General features: G+C 37.3%; 1 protein-coding gene across 1 annotated transcript in view; it reads left to right on the plus strand.

Moving 5' to 3' along the window:
• Positions 1 to 8,740: 8,740 nt before the first annotated feature.
• Fnip2 (folliculin interacting protein 2) overlaps positions 8,741 to 22,045 on the plus strand; it is a 79,525-nt gene continuing 66,220 nt past the window's right edge. Inside the window, 1 exon segment of the mRNA XM_015484526.2 lies at positions 8,741 to 9,655. Within this exon segment, the coding sequence (XP_015340012.1) occupies positions 9,480 to 9,655 (176 nt within the window). The 5' untranslated portion in view covers positions 8,741 to 9,479.

The following is a 22,045-nucleotide window of genomic DNA, read 5'->3' on the forward strand; positions in this document are numbered from 1 at the left end:
CTGGGATTGGAGATTTAGCTCAGTGGCAGAGCACTTGCCTACCACATGCAAGGCCCTGGGTTCAGTCTTTAGCCCTGAAAAAAAAAAAAATAAAGTGAAGTAAATAATTTTACCTATTATTTGTAAATGATATATGCCTGTTATTAGAAGATGTAGAAGATTAAAAAAAGAAAAGTCAGTCTGGCTACTCCAAGACACTTTGATATTTATCTCTGGTATTGTTTTCTGGTTTTTTTTTTTTTTTTTGCCATGCTGGGAATCAAACTCAAGGCCTTATACATACTAGGCTACTAGGCAGGCACTCTACCACGCATGGAGCCACATCCCCAGCCCCTATATTTGGTTTTAAAAAAGCGCATTTGATTTCAAAGTACCTGTGCAATTTCAGGTCCTTTTCTTTTTAGTTAATATGACAATATAAAAATCTTTCTATGTTTCACATATTTTTATCTAGACATGCTATTCATTCATTCATTTACTCATTTCCTTCTTTGTGCTGGGTACTAAATGCTTTGTTCTTCAAAGTGTGGAGACATGGGTGTAGAAAACAATCTAGATTACAGTGAATAACTACAGCTCATTCTGAATTTTCATGTAACTTTTTGTTTTGTTTTGGTTTTGGTGCTGAGGATTGAACCCAAGACCCAAAGAGTATTAAGCAGATATTAAACCATTGATCTATATCTCTAGCATCATGTAACTTTATATATATATATATATATATATATATATATATATATTTATTAGTTATAGGTGGACACAATACCTTTATTTTATTTTTATGTGGTGCTGAGGATCAAACCCAGTGCCTTATGCGTGCGAGGTGAGCGCTGTACCACTGAGCCCACAATCCCAGCCCCCTCATGTAACTTTTATTTGAAACTGAAGGTTAAATTATCTCGTAGGCAGGAAGTTCCTGGTTTTAAGTCAAAGTACTAATACTGGTTGATTTTAGTATATGTTTAAGCTAACCGTATGTGGGTAAAAAAGGAAAAAAAAATCACTCTGCTTAGGAGCCTGTCCCTTAGCCTAGTGCTAGACTGGACAAGGTTGAGAGTGGAAAGCAGAGCAGGCATCCTGTGTGGTCATTGATGTCCTTGGCTCCTGCACAGGGATTGTTTACAGGAGAACAGGGCAGGGTTCATGGCAAGGTGTCTGACAAGAGACTTAGTCACCTACAAAGCATATGACTGGGGCCTTGTCCTCAGAGGACTAAATTAGGCAGACTCCAAACATTCTCAGTGGTGTAGGATTTAAGATGGTGGAGAAAAAATTTCTTAATTTATCAGTCAGTTATGTCCAACCGCCTCCTCCTTAACATTTTTGCAAGTCTGTCCACAGATGGTCCTGCACAGGTGTGCACCACTAGGAAGAATAGTGCAAGAATGAGAGGGGTACGGGTTTACTTGTGAGCAAGAATTCCAGTGCCTGGGTTTCAGTCCTGACTCTGCCACCCGCATATTACATACCTCAGGCCCAATTCCTTAACTTTTCTGGGCTTCATTCTCCTGTTAAAAGAAGATAATACTGCTGCCTACTTTCTGTGATTAAATGAAGCATGTAGAACAATGCCTGGCATGCAAAATAGGCCCTCAGTGAATCTAGCTAACTATCATCTACCTTGTATGACCAAGTTTGTACATATTGCCAAATTTCTTAAGTGCTGAGCTAGTCAGATGGTTGAGTTAACACTAGGGCAGTTGTGTTATTTATTTACTTATGCAGTACTGGGGTTCAAATACAGGGCCATGTGCATGCTAGACAAGTGCTCTATCACCGAGCTATAGCCCTAGCACCTATGTTATTTTTTGGTTGCACACTGAACTGGTATTGTGAGGATGGGCTGAGCTTAGTAATCAAAAGCTATCCCTGATGGCATTTCTGAAGACAGACTTGGTTTCAGTCTTGGATCAGTTTCTAAAGCCCTTTTCCCTAAGGCATGCTGCTTCAGAAAAGTTCTCACTCTCTTACCCAAGTCTGCTTGCTTTAGTCTAACATGAGGGCCTTTTTTGTTTTTTAATAAGTTTCATACTAAATTATAGAGAAAAGTATATGTATTCTGAGTGGTCCTAAATTATACAGAGTAGTATATATATTTTGTTCATAGCACTAGCACTGAGATCAAGAAACAACATTCTATAACCTTTTTGTGTTGCTTCCTGGTTATCACACTTTGAAAGTCACAGATGGAAATGTTTGTGATTGGTTGTTGTTATGTATGGAAGTCATTATGGGGGAAGGTTGGTTTGGTACTGCAGATCATGAACCTCACTGCTCCCTCTCTTCCTGCATTTATTCCCTTTTTTTTTTTAATTACTAAGGTAATGTGAACTGGCAAAGAAAGAGTCTTTATAAAAAGATTCATTAGATGAAAATATTGGACTGGACTTTTCTGTCTTCAAACTCATTTCTTTTGATTGGGACTTTTGAGGGGTTTTTTTGGTACTGGGAATTGAATCCAGGGGTGTTTAACACTGAGCCACATCTCCAGCCCCTTTTTATATTTTATTTAGTGGCAGGGTCTTGCTAAGTTGCTGAGGCTGGCTTTGAACTTGTGATCCTCCTGCCTCAGCCTACTGAGCCACTGATATTACAAGTGTGTGCAGCCACACCCAGGTCCTAAATTTTTATTACATATTGTGATCTGCTACATTTTTATAACCTCAAGAGTGAGGTCAAGGGAATGCAAAAGTGCATCAGTACTTACCTTGAAACTTTCCAGATTTTTTAATTCTTCCAACTGTAAATCAGGCATTGGCCAGGTATGGTGGCACACGCCTGTAATCTCAGCAAGTTGGGAAGCTGAGGCAAGAGGATGTTCTAGTCCAGCCTAAACTCTGTTTCTCAATAAATAAATAGATAGGACTGGGGATGTAAGTCAGTGGTAAATTGCCCCTTGGTTCAGTAATTCAGTAAAAAATAAATAAATCAGGAATGAGAGTGGGCCTTTCTTGGATAGGACGTAGATCCTGGGGTCACTGCATTGAGTCTGAGCATAACATGAAACTTAGAGTGTTTTGGTTGATCAGAGATTCTGTCCATGTGCAGGAGGTTGGACTGGTGGCATTTATTGATTCATATACTTGGCGCTTTTCTGTAGGACCACTCAGTATCTAGGATATGAGAAGGAAAACTGTACAAATATCAGCTTAAAATTAAGGGACTGAAAAGAAAATAATTAAGAGCTTGAAGAGAGCTTGCAGAATGGAAGAAAATCTTTGCCTAGTACTCTTCTGACAGAGGGAGGAAAAAAATATATATATATATACACACACACACATATATATATATATAAATTTGTCCATTTATTGACTAGGTTATTTGGTGTTAAGTTTCTTGAGTTATTTATATATATGAACATAAATAATAATATATAAATATTTAATATATGTTTATAATAAATATTATAAATTATATTTTAATAAACATAATAAATATAAATTATAAATATATATATGTATATAAAAATAACTTTAAAAACTTAACACCAAGCAAATAGTGTAATCAATGAATGGCAAGTGAACTAAACAGAAATTTTTTAAAATAAAGAAATACAAATGGCCAGAGCCAGGATTGTGGCTCAGTGGTAGAGTGCTTGCCTAGAATGAGTGAGGCCCTGGGTTTGATCCCTGGCACCACATAAAATTAAAACAAGTAAAATAAAGGTATAGTGTCTCCATCTACAACTATACACACACACACACACACACACATACAAACACACACACTCATATGTAGAAAGAAATACAAATGGCCAACAAATACTTGAAAAAATGTTTAACATCCTTAGCAAGCAATCAGGGAAATGCAAATTGAAACCACACTGAGATTTTTATCTCACTCCAGTTAGAATGGCAGTCATCAAGAATACAAATAATAAAAAAGCTGGCAAGGATGTGAGGGAAAAAAGAACATTTATATATTGTTGGTAGGACTGCAAATTAGTACAGCCGCTATGGGGATTCCTCAAAATACTAGCAATGGAATCACCACATGACTGAAGTATTCCATTTCTTGGTATTTATCTAAAAGAACTAAAATCAGCATATTAGAGTGATACATACATATGTTTATAGTAGCACATTTTATAATAGCCAAGAACCTGTCTAGGTGGGAAAATGTATAAAATATATTTATACAGTGAAATTTTACTTAGCCATAAAGAAGAATGAAATTATGTTATTTGCTGATAAGTGGATGGAACTGGAGAACATCTTTTTTGGAGGCAGGGGGTACCGGGGTTGAACTCAGAGACACTCAATCATTGAGCCACATCCCTAGCCCTATTTTGTATTTATTTAGAGACAGGGTGTCACTGAGTTGCTTAGCACTTCTCTTTTGCTGAGGCTGGCTTTGAACTTGCGATCCTTCTGCCTTAGCCTTCCAAGCCCCTGGGATTACAGGTGTGTACCACTGTGCCCTGTTGGAGAACATCTTCCTAAGCAGGCTCAGAAAGTCAAAGATTCAATGTTTTCTCTCATATGTGGAAGCTAGAGAGAAAAAAGTAATAAAAAAGGTATCTCACTGGACTGTTGTTGTGGCTTAGTGATAGAGCGCTTGCCTAGCATGTGTGAGACACTGGGTTTGATCCTCAGCACCACATAAAATAAATAAATAAAATAAAGGTATTGTGTCCATCTACAATTAAAAAAAAATTTTTTAAAAAAGGATCTCTTGGGCTGGGGATGTGGCTCAAGTGGTAACACGCTCGCCTGGCATGCACTGGGCACTGGGTTTGATCCTCAGCACCACATACAAATAAAATAAAGATGTTGTGTCCACCGAAAACTGAAAAATAAATATTAAAAAAAATTCTCCCTCTCTTCTCTTCTCTTCTTTTCTCTCTCTCTCCCCCTCTCTCTCTCTTAAAAAAAAAAAAGGATCTTGTTAAAATCGAGGGGAGACCAATAGAGTAGAGGAAGGGGATCGAGGGAGACAGAGGAGGGGATGGGTAAAGGAGGTTCTGGGGAATTAAATTAACCAAATTGTGCTATGTGCATATAAAAATATATCACAATGAATTTCACTTTAATGTATAATTATAAATGCACCAACTTAAAAAAAAAATGGAGGGGAGACCAACAGAGTAGAAGAAAGGGATCAAGGAGAAGGAGGAGGGAAGGGTCTAGAGAATGAAATTGATCAGTTTATGTTAGGTGTTTCTACATATTTCACAATGAATGACTCTTGCTATTAGGGATAATCATAATGTACCAACAAAAACAAAAACATTGAGGTGTGGGCTAACAGTATAACTCAGTGGTAGAGTGCATGTGCAAGGCCCTGTGTTCAATACCCAGTTCCAAAAAATGAAAGTCTGAACCAGTAGTCTTCTTGCCTTATGCATATCACGTGGGTTCAGTTCACTATACTTCTGTGCTCCTCCCTCCCAGACTGGTGAAGTTCATCTGTATTGTGGAAGTATCAGAGGAAGAGCAACATTCCAGTCAACATGTTGAACTGCTGGAGGAGTGTGGGAGTCTCGTCAGTGGTTGCAAACACTTTTCTAAGTTTGTAAACTTTGGATAAAGCAAATTATTTTCTGTAATGCATGGATCAATTATGTAAGGGAAGTTGAGAACTCAGCCATGTGTAAAGCTACAAATAAGATTGATGTGAAATTATAGTATGCTTATGATTTAAGACTCAAAAGTAGGGTCCACAGCATGATAATGGATAGCAGCGTGAGTGTATTGTTCTATTTCAGGAAAGAGAGGACTGAGAAAATAGGGAGATTGGTTGAGGGAAAGAACAGACTTTAGGGCTCTAAAGGTCTAAACATACCTTCTCTCTACCCAATGAGATGCTCTGGATTCTCAGAAAAATAATTGATCTCAGAAAAATAATAATGATACAGTTATTGCTTGTTTTTCAATTACTGAAGAAATTTTAGAACTCTCAAGTAAATATAAAGAAATTAGAGTCCAAATAGAAGCATCCATTTTAACTACAATAGTGGTTTTGATGTGCATCTGTACTTTATTATTTTTTATCTGATTCTATATTGTGGAATTAAGGGTTATGGACTGGGATAACAGAGGAAATGACATTTTCACTTTTTAACAGTCCAAGTGTCCTTTGCGTTAAAATACCACGTGAGTTACATTGATTGTAGTGACCATAAGATGTGAGCCTCTAGGAACTTTTGGTATAGAAAATAAGGTTAGATTGCAGAATGAGTGTGCAAGTGCCTCCTGCTCAGAGTGTGTGCACAGGACTGTCACAGAAGCACTGCTTGTTGCAGGTAGATTTGTATCAGGTTTAATGCACATACTTAGTTTCATCAGGAATTATCTGTTGGGCATCTACCATGCATAAAACTTGGCACATTCATACAAAGATGAATGTCAAGACCTAGGGGGTTTTTTAATATTTATTTTTTAGTTATAGGTGAACACAATATCTTTATTTTATTTTTATGTGGTGCTGAGGATCGAACCCAGTGCCTCACGCATGCTAGGTGAACGCTCTGTCTCTGAGCCACAACCCTAGCCCAAGACCCAGTTTTTATATTCAAAGTGTTTACAATCTAGTTAGGACATAAGATACATATACTGTCATAAAACAAGTATGCTTAAAAAGTATTATAGGGCAATACAAGGAACAGAGGCCTAGGGAATGAAAAATTCTTCGTGGGGAAGATGGAAGTTTTGCTTAAGGAAGTAATTATCCAATTGGACAGTTCCCAGCCAGCAGCACCTGCATCCTGGAACTTGTTAGAAATGTGAGTTCTCAGATTCCACTTCAGAACTTTGGGATCAGGAGCCCCAGGGGTTGGGCAGCAATTTGTGTTTACAAGCTTAAGTTTGAACATCACTTTACCAAGGAAATGGTGGCTGAAAGATGTGCTGACTGAATTTAGGGAGGAACAACAACTGGCACATATAAGGTACATGAGGATGGGTGCCTAAATGAAGGGGACTGGTTAAAGGGACCTAGTGTTTTTTGTGCCATGTAGTTTAGTTTCTGTTTAAGAGAATTCTTTCTGAATGTAGCTAAATCCTTTTTTCATTTAAATGTCTTTTATAAGTACGTTGTCATTTTGATCTCTTATTATTTACAATGTTTGTACCTCCTGGATGAGGAATAAAATGTACATGTTTATATCATTATTCAAAGTAGAAAACACACATCATATTGTATATGATAAAAAATTCATATACAATAGATGTTTCAAAATAGAATTTCATGACTTTTCGTCAGATCCTAGGTAAATATCTGTTAGAGACTGAAGTTTTAAAACTAAAATTGAGTTTTTATACATAAAGAATGGGGTGTATTCCCCTAGTACCTCTATTACCTATTTTATAAAATATAGGGTTTGGGGGCATTTTTAAGGCTCTATCTCTCTTTTCTCTTGTGGTTTTTAGGCCAGACCCTAGGTAGTTGGAAAAGTTGGTTTGGAGCCACACGTGGACCCCTTGTTAGGTGGGCACAGAATGTTGAGAGGAGGCTCTGCTCTCCCAATCACCTTGTGCCTAAAACTGAAAATATTTAAAAAAAAATTTTTTTAAAGAGACGAGAGAGAGAGAGAGAGAGAGAGAGAGAGAGAGAGAGAAAGAGAGAATTTTTAATATTTATTTTAGTTTTCGGCAGACACAACATCTTTGTTTGTATGTGGTTTGAGGATCGAACCCAGGCCGCACGCATGCCAGGCAAGCACGCTACCACTTGAGCCACATCCCCAGCCCCTGAAAATACTTTTATAGTGCTGTATAAGTAAGTATAAGTAATCTTCTGAGTCTTTGTTAAAAAGAGAAAGTTATCTTAAAGACAGCTCAAGGGGAAAAAGAACCCATGACCAGACTATGGCCCTGCAGTTAAGCTTTAAGCTCAACGTGTTCTCCTTCCTGAAAAATGAATTCATCCTCTCCTAATCTGATTTTTTTTAATATTTATTTTTTAGTTGTAGTTGGACACAATACCTTTGTTTTATTTATTTTTATGTGGTGCTGAGGATCTAACCCAGGGCCTTGCACATGCTAGGTGAGCCCTCTACCACTGAATCACAACCCCAGCCCCTCCTAATTTACTTTGACTTGATACTGTCAATTTAGCATGTGCCATGTTGAAGCCAAGCTATTGCCATAGGTGTACTGCAATCTTTATTTCATAAGGGAGAGTGCATTTTAGATCTTTTTTGAGTTCATTTTAGGGAGACTTTCAGGGATTGAATATACAGTCATGTGTTAGGGCTGTCCTACATCAATTTTTCCTCATATGTGTGGAGTGAAATACATGGCTACCATATGTGAAGGTATATTTAAAGCTTCCTATAACCAAAGAGCCAGCCAAGGGTTCACCAAATTTTAGGGGTCTGTTAATATTTCTTCAGCCAGATTCCAGGATGAGGAAAAGAAATTGGGGCAATCACTTGTTGTTGGGTTTTTGTTTGTATCAGATTTTACCTGTATTCTGGGGTACTATAATTTTTATTTCTTCTAAAAGGAAAATTTGGGGCTTTGTGGTGTAACTCAATGGCAGAGTGCTTTCCTTGCATGGCAAGGCCTTGGGTCCAGTCACCAGCATGATAGGTAGATAGGCAGAAAATGTTTTATCCATGAACTCATAGAATGATATTGATTTTATAACATTAGTCTTAATTTTCAGATGATGTATGTTAGTATCAGAAGTCAAAATTGAAGTGGCTTTTGTCCTAGGGCTTTCTCAACTTGGATGTGTTGGAATTTAGTGCAAGAGTTTTGAGGGTTTATGGCTTGTCATTATCGTTACTCTTTTTGCTTACTAATTTTTTCCCTATATTAAAGCAAAAGTATGTCCGTACTCGATTCCTTCTCCCTACATCACCATAATATACATTTAGTCCTACATTTTGGCTGCTGTCTCTCACTTGCTATGGGTAGAGTTTTGCAAGGTTGCAGAGTAAGACCTGTCAGCTGACACTTGCTCACATGAGAGCCATTAAGAGGGTGGTGTGGCCAATGTCAGAACAACCTTGCAGCTGAAGGCAAGTCACTGCAGCTGCCCAGAGCCATATGAATAGTCTTGTGACCAATTAATTGACTACAACATAATCTCCAGCTAGGGAGTGCAGATGGAGTGAGTCAGTCCAAGCTGCTCAACCTGTTGAGTGTTTTTTCTTTTGCTAACTGGAGTACAAGCTTGGGAACAAAAGTAGGAAGTGGGATTTGTACTCGTCTATGTTTATAATGGGTTTGCTGAGAGCATGTTTTATAATGTGATGGATGCATTTGACTTCCTAAATCATCCATGGGCTTAATTTACGTAGCAAATGAATGTTCCTCTTTTTTTTTTTTAAAGCTTCTTAAAGAGGAAATTAGTAGGCTGTTGCCAAGTAGCTTGTCTCATATACTGTATAGGGAGTGAAATGATAGCTTAGAACTGCTGGTCGCTGCGGAATATTCCTCAAATAACAAAGGAACTTCAAGATTTGTGTCCAAGTCCACGTTCACATTGATGGTTGGGATAAACCGGAAGAACATTAAACCACTCAGAAGATGTGTGGCGGCACAGCAAAAACCACAAACCGGCCAGGAGGCTGGCAAGATTCGGCCAGATGTGTGAGTGGTGTCGTCTCTGGTGCTGGGAGAATTTACAAGACGCTTTTATGCACAAAGATTCGAAAATGTGCTGGGGTTGGAAGGGGTACTGATCACACGGAACCAGATGACAGGTTTGAAATTTTAGTTCTATTTTAAAGTCTCAGAGAAAGTTTTAATTCACTTTTACCAAGTAGATAGAGTTGTATTGACTTGAAAGTTGTTTTTCAGTAATGCCTCAAAGTGGGAGAAATGGGTTTACTGATGTGTGTACAAAGAGAAGACTTTTCCTTTACGGAAAAAGTTTTAGGCTTGGGCATTTTTTTTAGAGATTCTTATGTTTCTACTACCCATCTGCTTTCTTAACTTTTGATTATGTTTGCTGGAGCCAACTTAAAAGAAATGGTTATATCCTTGTCCTTTTGTTGCAACTTGAACAATACTATTTGCATTTATTTATGGGGGAAAAAGTTGTAGTCCTGAAGTACCTCCATACCTAGTAGATAGGGCACAGGATTGTGCTTCTTCCTAGCTGCATGGTAGGTGAATGCCTGTGCCTTCTGGTGGAGGCAGGGTGCTGAAGGAGAGCCCAGTCTCCCTCTGGAAAATCCTTTTCACGAGAGAGGGATAATTTTAATACTGGAGCTTGTCTAAAAAGAATAACTTTATACTTGGTATATTCTTTTAGTTTATTTCATCTACTTTGGAAGAATTCATTAATTTCACTAGTAATGGAACTTAATTGAAACACTATTTGTAAAGAATATTGCATATAAAAAAAAACAAGAAGAAGAAGAAGAAAGAAAGGAAAAACTTTGAGAATTGTGTTTCATTTCAAAATCTTGTGTCTCTCGATAGTAAGAAGAACCAAAGGTTAAGCTCTGCTTCTCACGAATAGTATAAAGTTTCTAAATTCATTTAAATGCTTTTTTCTTACAGGAATTGGCTCAAAATGAGCACATTTTATAAGCTGTTTATCTTATAAGTATGTTCATTGATTTGAATGACAAATAACCAGGATATAGTTTCTGTCATGTAAAAATCTTTGAGGAGAAACTTAATTAAAGGGTAAATACTTCACTATAATCTGAGAACCCAGTAGATTAGAGAGTTAGAAGGGGGAAGTCACTTCAAAAGTGTTGGGTCATATGTTGTCCACTCAAAGAGAGATGTTTGTAGAAGAGGAGGTAATGAATGATGTGGTATTTTAGAAAAATACATTTGAGTATGCGGATAAGGATTTCACTTTTATAATGTTTTTATCTATTTCTTTTCAAGAAAGGACAGCTGGGTGATAGGAGAGTGATGGAATGGCTCAGTTTATCTGAATCCTGATTGAGATCCCCAGCTCTGCTGCCCAGGAGCCTTATAACCATGGGGAGGTCTCTTGGATTTTCTGGGTCTCACTCTCAGTTGTTAAACTATATGGTAGATTCATATTACTTTAAAATCATTTTCTAAAATATTCTAAGATATACTATTAGGACCTTCTGTATTCTGTATTTTGGTTATCCTATAGAATTCCACCTCTCCTAGTAAGTTATTTGGTGTACGCCATTTAAAAAAAAAATAAAATAGAATTTTTATATAAGCTGCTAACCTTTCAGTGACTTGGCTGTTTTGGGTAGGTTTTTAACTATTTTTATTTAAGCAACACTTTAAACTTAATGAAATGTTTTTGTACTCATTTCCCCTTTCTTTATTCCCCTCCACCTTTTTTCCTGTACTGAGGATTTAACCACTGAGCCATATCCCCAGCTCTTTTCATTTTTTATTCTGAGACAAGGTCTTGCTCAGGGCCTTGATAAGTTGCTGAGGCTGGCTTTGAACTTCTTGTGCTCCTCCTGCCTCAGCCTCCCGAATCACTGGGATTACAGGTGTGTGCCACCCTTTTATCTTAACCTCCTTTAGATTTACTTTCCTAATGCTAAGGTTTACAAAAAATTTTTTTACAATGATGACATAGATTTTTAGATTAATTTGGAATTAATTGGAATTAATCTCTGGTTACCAGATACCTTGGTAGATGTCACCCATTTTCTCTTCCCTTTGTTACAGTCTTAAGAATATATGTGTTCTTTGCAGTATTGTGCTGGTTTCCAGCTTTATTATGAGTTGGGCCAACCTCAGGGATAGAAGTGAATTATTGACAGAAGCTCCTACTGTGGGGATCAGGCTCCAAAGTGCTCATGAGTTATCTGTTTGCCTGAGTTATGTGGCAGTCAGTTAGGGAGACTTTCAACTCACCTTTTGCTCTTGGCTATCTGAAATCAATAATATCAGGTAGTTTTCTTAGTTGAGCATACTGACCAGTAGGGAGATGTGTACACCCCCTACTCCCCCTTCCGCCCTTATGATTTTTTTCCCCAGTAATTCAAAAGATGAATAAAAAAGTCTCCACAAATACACTAGAGTCACATGGCATACATAACAGTGGCCACTGTGCTAAACAGACATAATTCAATGCAAAAAGAAACATTTTTATTATCTCATTGTGGTTTCATGGATAGAAGTTGTCCACTTCCACTCCTCTTCACCTCTGTATTGACAGATATTGGGGTTCAGTTCGTTTTACGAAGTTGCAGATTTAACAAAGAACTACAGTTTCATGAGGCATTGTCAGTCCTTTGTCAATACAAATCTCCTTGGTAACAATTCAGATATGGTAACTTTGAAGTATGATGCTGAGTATATGATGCAGTGTTCAAATAATTGCTTCCAGTTTCCTGTCTTAAAATCTGGACTGTAGCAAGGCTATTAACAACTTTTGATTTTGGCCTTATTCAGAAAATTAGATAAGGCCCTAGGACTGTTTATATGAACATTTGCCAAACATATCTGTGAATCAGTGGTAAGAGAAAACCTGTCATACCTTCTTGTTTTAAAGTGTACCCTTCACATGCTGAAGAGGAACTGAAACAAAATACTTCAGAGTCAATTAAGCTTACAGTTTCATATCTTGAAATTTGAATTCAGAAGAAATTTTCTGTGCTGCTTTAGTTACCATCATGGGTGCTTGGGGTGTGACTCAGTGGTGACCCTGGCCCCAACACCAAAACACTACAATCCCCTGGATGGAAAAAGCAGAGGATTGAGTTTAGATATGGATTCACATACATTTTAGGTCAACTAATTCTGTTTAAAAAGGAAAATTCTTAGATTGTCTGTGGTGGTTGCTTTAAGAGGAAAGTGAGTGCAGAAACCAAGGTGTATTTTCACTAGTGAACTGCTTCACAGACATAAGCCAATCATGATTTGCTACCAGTCTTTATTTATAGAAGTTAGGATTACTGACTAGGAAATGCAGAACTAGTCCCAGATTTAGATAGCAGTATGTTAAAGCACCAGACCAAAGAATTGTGAAGAGTCTAGGAAAAGGCTGCTAAAATAAAGTACAATGCAGGTTGTAGGTGTGGGAAGAATATTTTTCATTGTGTTCTGCACATAGAAACAGTGTGAAATTCTACTCTGATACTACTTAATAGAAAAAGTAGCTGTTGGACAGGTTGAATGAAATGGGTGGAGAAAAAAAAAAAAACAAAAAACCAAAGCCTAGTCAGCTGATAGTCTTGTGCTTGTGACAAACTTCCCAGGGAGGTTGTACATTGCTGGGTGTGATTATGTTCTGGTCATTACTGTCACAAGTTCTTCTGTCCTTCCTGCATTCCTTCCCTTTTCACTGATTTTGTGTGCAATGAAGAATTTTCATTGTCTAGTTATAAAAGCTGATTCCACTGGTTGATGGTTGTGAGATGTAACTTGAGACTGAGTAAATGCATGAAGGAATGTGGTGATAATCTGGTATTGCTGCAGTTCCATGTCTGATTTAGATTTCAGCATTCGTCTTTTCTGAGGACATGTTAATTATTGGGAATGAATCACAGAAGTCTAAATACAGGGGATTTTCATAGAAACTGACAACTGATATAAACTTTTGTCTGGGTCTTATCTTGATAAGCGTTGATGACATAACAGGGTAAAGCACTTGTTATTAGTCACCATAAGTAATCGTGTCCAGAATGACAGTGTTCCAGATGGAAGGCGAGTTTACTTCATCACTGAAGTCTGCAAGCCATGGCAGCTTCTGAAGCCTTTTCCCCTCAAGTTCCTGCTCAGCTCTGTGCTCAACTGGAATGCTCATTGGACTGGTCCAGGATTCCTGATTCTCCTATTATGACTCCTGTTGTGAGTCAGGCTCTGGCTTAGCCTTATCCTTTTATTGTTAGATTGACAAAAGCTGAATATCTGCTGAACAAAGATGGAGCAAGCTGTGATGGGAACTGGTGAGAGCCATAACTTGTGACCCATCTAAGATTATAATGGAGCTCCCAGTCCAGACTCACCAAAGTGAATCCAGCCTGTGGACTGTGGAAACACCAAGATTGCTAAGAATTTTCTTTTCTTTTTTTTTTTTTTTAAATGGGCCTAAAGAGGATGTTTGGATATCAGGTATAAATCCATGTGTTAAGCTTTATATTTGAAGGGTTTAATCTAAAGTTCTATCAGTTTAGAAAGTTTAAAAAACTACTTTCAGGTCTTTATAGAACAGATATTAATGAAAACCCTGTTTCTCACTGTTTCATATTACCCTGCTCAAAGTAAATTAAAAAAAATTAAAAAGAAGAACTTTATGAAATTAAGTTGTGTTTTTTAAAAATATTTATTCTTAAGTTTTAGGTGGACACAATATCTTTATTTCACATTTATGTGGTGCTGAGGATTGAACCCAGTGCCTCGTGCATGCTAGGTGAGCACTCTACCACTGAGCCACCACCCCAGCCCAATTAAGTTATTTTTTTCATCTTTAATGTGTGAAAACCTGTGGAAAGAACTTTTCTACCTTGATTTCATGATTGGGGTAGGGAAGTCTTCTCTGCCTTGAATTCACTATGTCTTTGGGAATGTTTCCAAATATCTCTGTTTCTACTCTCTTCTAAAAAAGCATAGTAATTTCCCAAGTAAGTGATTTTTTTTTTTTTTTTAAACGTAGGTTCCTGATTCACTTTAAATCACTGAATCAAATTCCTGCAGGTGGAACCTGTAAAGCTTTGTACAAGGGAGCCAAGTTTGGGAACTACTGTGTAGGTGGTGTTAGGTCCTTTCAGCTCTTAACTTTCAGAAATGGGAAGACTTGGCTCTGAGTAATCAAAGGAATCAAAAGTACCTTATAATAATCGTTTTCCATGTAAGGGAGCAAGCCACATAGATATTTGCTGAAATACAGTCTCAGCAGAGTGAACAGCAGATGGCAAAACATGCCTGATGTGCATCCTAAAAAGAAAAATGTTTCCTGAGGGCAAAGATGGTTTGGATTCAGAACGTAAATGGCCAATAATCCTTTGTGGGAATGTGAATAGGGCAGAGGTGTGCTACTAGTAGGCAGGACTAGCAGTGGCATGAGGGAGGTAGAGGTTCCCCATCCTCCTAATATTGCTTCCACTGTCCTTCACTTGATAGCAAAACCTCCTGTTACTCAATCCTTGTTTCTTTGTATTTAACCCTTGTTCTCTGTAGGCAGTAACTCATATCTTAGTGTGAACTATTCTTATGAGAATCCTTTGCTCTTTTGGGAGGAGCAGAACGGGCAAGGACTGGGAATGTTCCCTGGAGCAGTGTGAAAGTGGACCCTCACCTTTCTAGCTGAGTGGATGGAACTCATGGAATTCATGAAGTGGCCTGTGATTACTGCTGAACAGGAACAGACTTGATGGTGATATCTGAAGCTCAAGTAATGTGTCCTTGGTTCTCACCATCACAGGGAACCCTCTATCGGGCCATAACAGACCAAATTCAGAGAATAATCCCATCACATATTTAAAAACTATTGCCAAAAATTCCTGTATTTAAAAAAAATTCCTCTGACAATTGAAATTAAAAAAAAAATTCCCTTTTAGAGTACATTTAGAGCAGTTTTAGGTTCACAGCAAAATTGAGCAGAGTTCCCATAATACTCCTGCCCCCATGCACCTGGTGCCTCCCATGCTGTTGACATTTCTCACCAGGGTGGTGTACTTAACCAATTGTAACACAACCGATGAACCTGTATTGACGCATAGTTATCACCCAAAGTCTGTAGCTTCCATCAGTGTTCGCTATTGGTGATGTACATCTAATGCGTTTGGACAAATGTATGATATGCTTTATCTATTATTTATACAGGCTAGTTTCCCTACCCCAGAAACACTGTGTACTTCACGTATCCATTCCTTCTCTTTTCAGCCCCTGCAACCACTCATCTTTTTACTATCTCCACAGTTAAACCTTTTCCAGAGTGTCATTTGATGAAAATCATACAGTATTTAGCCTCTTCAGAATGACTTCTTTTACTTAATATACTTAAGGTTTTTCCTTGTCCGTTCATGGCTTGATAGCTCATTTCTTTCTAACCCTGAAGAATATTTCATCTATAATCTTTTTACCCATTGAAGGACAGCCTGGTTGTTTCCAAGTTTTGGCAGTTATCAGTAAAGCTACTCTAAACATCTGTGTGCAGATTTTTATGGGAACATGTTTTTAACTTGATTTCTGGATTATAAAGTAAGAGTAATGTTTGGTTTTGTAAGAAAATGCCAGATTGTCTTCCGAATGTCTCTATGACCAACACTTAGTAAGAGTTTCTCTTACTCCATATCCTTGTCAGCATTTGGCATTGTTAGCCTTCTAGATTGGGCTATTTTAATAGTGAATAGCTCGTATTTTCTTTTAATTTGCATTTTTCTAATGACATGATGTAGAGCATGATTCTTGCTATCTTTTCTGGTGAAGTGTCTGCTCAGGCCTTTGCCCTATTTTAAATCATGTTGTTTGCCCTTTTTAAAATCATGTTTTGCTTTCTTATTGTCAAGTTTATAAAAGTTTTTGTTTTTGTTTTGGATGGCAGTCGTTCATTAGATATGTCTTTTACACATATCCCCCCGCCCCCAGTATGTGGCTTGTCTTCCCATTCTCTTTACAGTGTCTTTGGCGGAGTAGAAGTTTTTAATTTTGCTTTTTGTTAATTTCTTTTATGGGTTGTGTCTTTGGTGTTTTATCCAGAAACTCTCAGCCATACCCAAAGTGACCTAGGTTGTCTCTTGTGTTATTCTTTCTGAGTTATATTTGCATGCTACATTTACATTGGCAATTCATTTTGAGTTAATTTTTGTGAAGGTTGTAAGGTATGTTACTAGATTCAGTTGTTTCAGTATCACCTGTCAAAAGTTCAGATTCAACTGTTCATTGCTTTTATATGAAATATTAAAAAAAATTCCAATGGATGTATTCAGAGCTGATCTTAGCACCCTGTCTGTGTTCATGTCAGGGTAGCTACTTTCCTCCTTTCTTTTTAAATGCCCTCAATTTGAACTTTATGTTGGTATTAATTAATTAATTAATTTTTGGTACTGAGGATTGAACTCAGGGACACTCAACCGCTGAGCCACATCCCCAGCCTTATTTTGTATTTTATTTAGAAACAGGTTCTCACTGAGTTGCTTAGCGCCTACTATTGCTGAGGCTGGCTTTGAACTTGCAATCCTCCTGCCTCAGCCTCCTGAGCCGCTGGGATTACAGGCATGCACCACCACACCTGGCTTGTAAATTTATTTTAAAGAATTTTGTGAATCCTTTTTTCTGATTGTTAAGACAATATAGTTTTATGAAACATTTGGAAAATGCAAGCAAGCAAATTTAAGAATGAAAGTCCAAATCATCCTTAATACTACCACATAAAATTGAACTATTAACACTTTTATTTATTTCCTTCCAGTGTTTTTTTTGTTACATGGGGGTAAGCTAAGTTGTACTCAGTATATTATATTATACATCAAGTTATATGATCTGCTTTTCTTTCATTATAATAACATGATAGTTTTACCATGTCATTAAAATTGGCTTTTTGTTTGAGTGTATGTGCCTGTATGCATAGACCCTGTCACTCTGGCTAGTGTGTGTGGCTATAACAGGCTGTCTAATGATGACCCCTAAATCAGACTGCCTGCCTCTGCACTTGGGATAGCTATCACAAATTGCCCTTCATATATGGTCATAAAATTTTGTATCTCTGTCTGTATTTATTTGGTGTGGATGGTCAACTCAGATTTTGGCCAATCTAATAATAGGTATTGATTTTTATTTTATTTTTATTTCCTTATCTCTCAAATCAGGGCTTTGTACCTGCTAGGTAAGTACTCTATCACTGAACAATATCCCAACCCCCTCCTCCTTTTGTTAAATTTTGAGACACAGGTGTCTCTTAAGTTATCCAGGTTGGCCTTGAACTTGAAATTCTCCTGCCTCTGGCTACCAGCTTTCCTTTTCTCTTTTTAAAAATGGGGTTTAGCATTTTTCCATATGTTAAGACTATTTCTTTGTGTATGTGTGTGTGAACTTTCAGTATCTTTTGCCTACTTTGCTGTTGTTTTAATGAATCTTTTAAACAATTAACTTCTAGTTTTTTAGTATCAGGGAGATACTTTGTGATATGAACTAATTTTTTAAACTTTTTAAAAGGCCTTATTATATATAGATAGGTATTTTAAATTGAAGTCACACTGTAGGTATAATTTTGTGTTCCACGTTTCAATCTTAAATTATATTACCAGTATTTGTATTTTTCAAATAGGGCAGGTTTTTACACCTCAGATGGGGAAACAGAGGGTGTTACCCTAACTCATTTGTCACTGGTGTTGAGCCAGTAGTGTGGAGTTGGGAAAGCACAAAATCCAGAGTCTTGTGACTTTGGTTTGAGTTCTGACTTTGCCTTGTACTGGTTATAACCTTGTTGAAGTCTCCTAACTTCATTGTAAAACAGATTATATAATACAGATTCTCACAGAACATTTTGTGAAGGTCAGCTTAGGTAAATTCTGTAAAACTGTTTGGCAACTCTAAAATGTTAGGCAGTTATTTGTGTTGTATGCTGATCAGTTTTTTTAAAAAACAATATTTTTATCCAAAAATGTTCTTTTTTCAAAAATAGATCTTTTTATTTATTTATTTATGGTGTTGAGGATCAAACTCAGTGCCTCAATGTGCTACGCAAACGCTCTACCACTGAGCCACAACCCTAGTCTACGCTGTACAGTTCTGAACAGACTTGTCCTGTCTACCTCCCAGCACCAGGCCTTGGAAACTGATGTCTCTGAGTTCCATGAGAATTATGTAGTAAAAAGAGCATTTAAATAGTATGATGGAAATTCATTTGATACAGTACTAGAACAGCAATAGCAAACTGAAAACCATAGATAGATTTAATAAATGAAAAAAGGAATACTTTTTTTTAGAGAGAAAAGTTCTCCCATTCTTGGGGGACACAGGGGTTAATGAAGGACAGGAAGATGTGATATATAAATGTTGAGAAGAAAGCTCAATAAATGTCATTGTCTAAGACCAAACTACATATTTGGAAACTGAATCTGAATGCCTTGAATTCATTAAGGTGGTTTCCTTGTAGGAGTTCACCCACTGCCTCATGCTTCAGCTACCAAGAAGCCTCTTAAAGGAACTGGTATCAAGGGTATTTGTCTTAAAGCAATAATAGTCCCACCCACTACTGGGGGTTGAACTCAGGGCCTCACACATGCTAAACAAGTGCTCTACTACTGAGCTGCATCTCCAACCCTGTTTTATTTTATTTTGAGACAGAGTCTTGCCAAATTGCAATCCTCCTGCCTCAGTCTTCTGAGTAGCCAGAATTACAGGCATGCACTATCGTGCCTTGCAATAATGGATTTTAAAAATGAGGGGTTGCATACTGGGATTGTGGCTTAGTGGTGGAGTGCTTGCCTAGCATGTGTGAGGCACTGGGTTTGATCCTCAGCACCACATAAAAATAAATAAATAAAATAAAGGTATTGTGTCCATCTATAATTATTTTTTTTTGTAAATGAGGGGTTGATTTTGTTGCAGTACTAATCTTTTTTTATTTTAAATTAATGAAGAGATAGTACAGTCACATAGTTTAATATTCAAAAGGCACAAAGCTGTGGTAAGCAGTTAGAGCACACTTACTGTGTGCCTGACTCTGTTAGGTACTTTATAGATTACAAGAGAAAGACTGAAGTGTAAACAGTATTCAGGGAAGTCATCTGCTTTCTCCACTCTGAACAACCCAGCTTTCTGCTCGGAGACAAGTTGTGTTAGGTATTCTACTCATATGTAATAAAATCCAGATTCCCTCATTCCCAATTTTTCCTTTCTGTAGGTATATGGTAACATTTAATACACAATTTTCTTTGTGTGTGCATGTTTGTTTTTGTGTTGCTGGGCATCTGCTGTACTGATGAACTGTACCCCAAGCCCTACTACTACTACTACTACTGCTGCTTTTTTGTACCAGGTATTGAACTCAGGGGCATTCAACCACTGAAACCCATCTCCAGCCCTATTTTGTATTTTATTTAGAGACTGGGTCTCACTGAGTTGCTTCGTGCCTCACTTTTGCTGAGGCTGGCTTTGAACTCACCATCCTCCTGCCTCAGCCTCCTGAGCCCCTGGGATTACAGGTGTGCACCACCATGCCCAGCTACTTCTTTTTTTTTCCAGTTAGAATTATGTCTTAGAGTTTATTACGCTATGGAATTGCAAAGGAGGAGCTTTCTCATTCTTTGTTGTATCTAAATAGCACTATATCATGTGGACATACTATAGTTTTTTCACCATCTATGTTGACAGTTTGTTTTTAGTTCTTTACTATTCCAAACAGTTCTGCAGTGAATACTTTTTGTACATAATTGTTTTGCACCTGTGCAACTTTATATGTGGGACTGGTTTCCTAGAAATGGGGTTCCTGGATCAAGGGTATATGTGTTTGTGCTATCTTTTTCAGGAATATTATTTTATAACCAGAGACAAATTACAATTGTTTATTTATTTTGGTTCTCCCAATTTACATACAAAAAAGACCTTTCACAGAGAATCATATTTTTGACCTCTAGAAACTTCTAGGAAAATAGAAATATTACCTGATCTCTGTTTCTGTTAATTAATATGTAAAACAGTTAGAATTAATATGTAAAGTAAAGACATTCATTCATCTGTTACTAGAATACGGTTTCCCTGGAAATAGGGAAACCTTGCCTTCTGGAAAAGCGAGGCAGTGGTGTTTGCAAGTTACTTTTTAGCAAAGCCATTGTACATTTCAGTAATCCAAGAATTTATTCAGTCTTGAATGCTTTGGTTATGCTGACAAGGATATAAAAAAATTATCTCGGTGAATATTGAATTAATGCACACACAAAGATGAACATCAAAACTCTCTTTTTGCTAGGTTTTTCTTTTTTTTTTTAAAGTGCATGCATTTTCTAGTTTGTAGATTTTGGAAAAGAACAATTAGTGCTCATTTAGAATTAAAGGAACATTTTGGGGAAAATGGGCCATATATAGATATTCGTGGAGTTTAGGGAATAAACTATTAATAACAGCAACAATAAAATCTGGAAAACTAGTCAAGGACAGAATCTTAACTGCATGGGAAGCCCTGCCTTTTCAGTGTCCCTCTTACTCCAAAAGGATTTATACTTTAGTCCTTTAAATTTTGTAAGCATCTTTTGAAAGTTTTATTAATGAGGCATGTTTTTATTAAGAAGCATGCTTATCAAAGCATAGAGTGTATCTGTAAGTGTTAAAGAATACCATACTGCAATGTACATTAATTAATTCGGATTATTTTCCTCTTAGGACCTGGCTGAGATTATCTGCTGCAAAGTATCCTGTGCACATTTAATAAATGACAGGGGTTTATAGTGTGTTAGAGCTGGAAGGACCAGACCTGTGGGGATAATTTTAGCCTCACCCCATTTTACAGAGGAGGACAGGTTAGACTGTCCTCCTCTGATCACAGACTATATATATCCCAGGCCTTCTGACCTCTAATGTAGTTTCGTCTGCACTGTGGTAGCCCCAGGGCAGTGGAGCATGAGTAGTGGTGGTGTGAGCCACATGGAAACCTCACCTCATTCAGTTTTACCTTATATGACCCTGAGCTCAGAAAAGATGGGAGAAACTGTCTTCTGTACTTGATATTTCATAATAGCTAAACCTCAATCTGTATTGTGACTCATACTATAATGTTTGGTCACGGCTGTGAACACATTTTGTATAAACTTAAGTGGTTTTGTGATGTTTGCTGCCATTTATAGCATTGTTTTGGTGGCAAGCGTGGGAAACAAGCCAGGAGCTATACCCTACTTAAAACAAAAGCTTCTGGATGTTGTCTTTGTTAGGGATCAGCTATCTTCAGGAAAATAGGGGACCTGAAACTTACGTATACCTCTTTTGTCCTTCCCTCAGAAAGAGTATTAGTTACATAGATGAACAATCCACTATCCCACAATTCCCCAATCCTAAAATATTTGAAAAATCTTTTGGAATTGATCTGAACTGATGGAAGGCTATTTATAGTCTCCATTTAATCCACCTAGTTAAAGTATTCATAATTTGGGCTGGTAAAATATTAATTTGTTTGATTTTGGGGTTTGATTACATCTTACACTATGGAGTAGGTATTATGTAGTTTAAGCAGCTTCCTAAAATTGAGGGATCTG

The sequence above is a fragment of the Marmota marmota genome, unplaced genomic scaffold (genome assembly GCF_001458135.2).
Source record: "Marmota marmota marmota unplaced genomic scaffold, marMar, whole genome shotgun sequence".
NCBI lineage: Eukaryota > Metazoa > Chordata > Mammalia > Rodentia > Sciuridae > Marmota > Marmota marmota.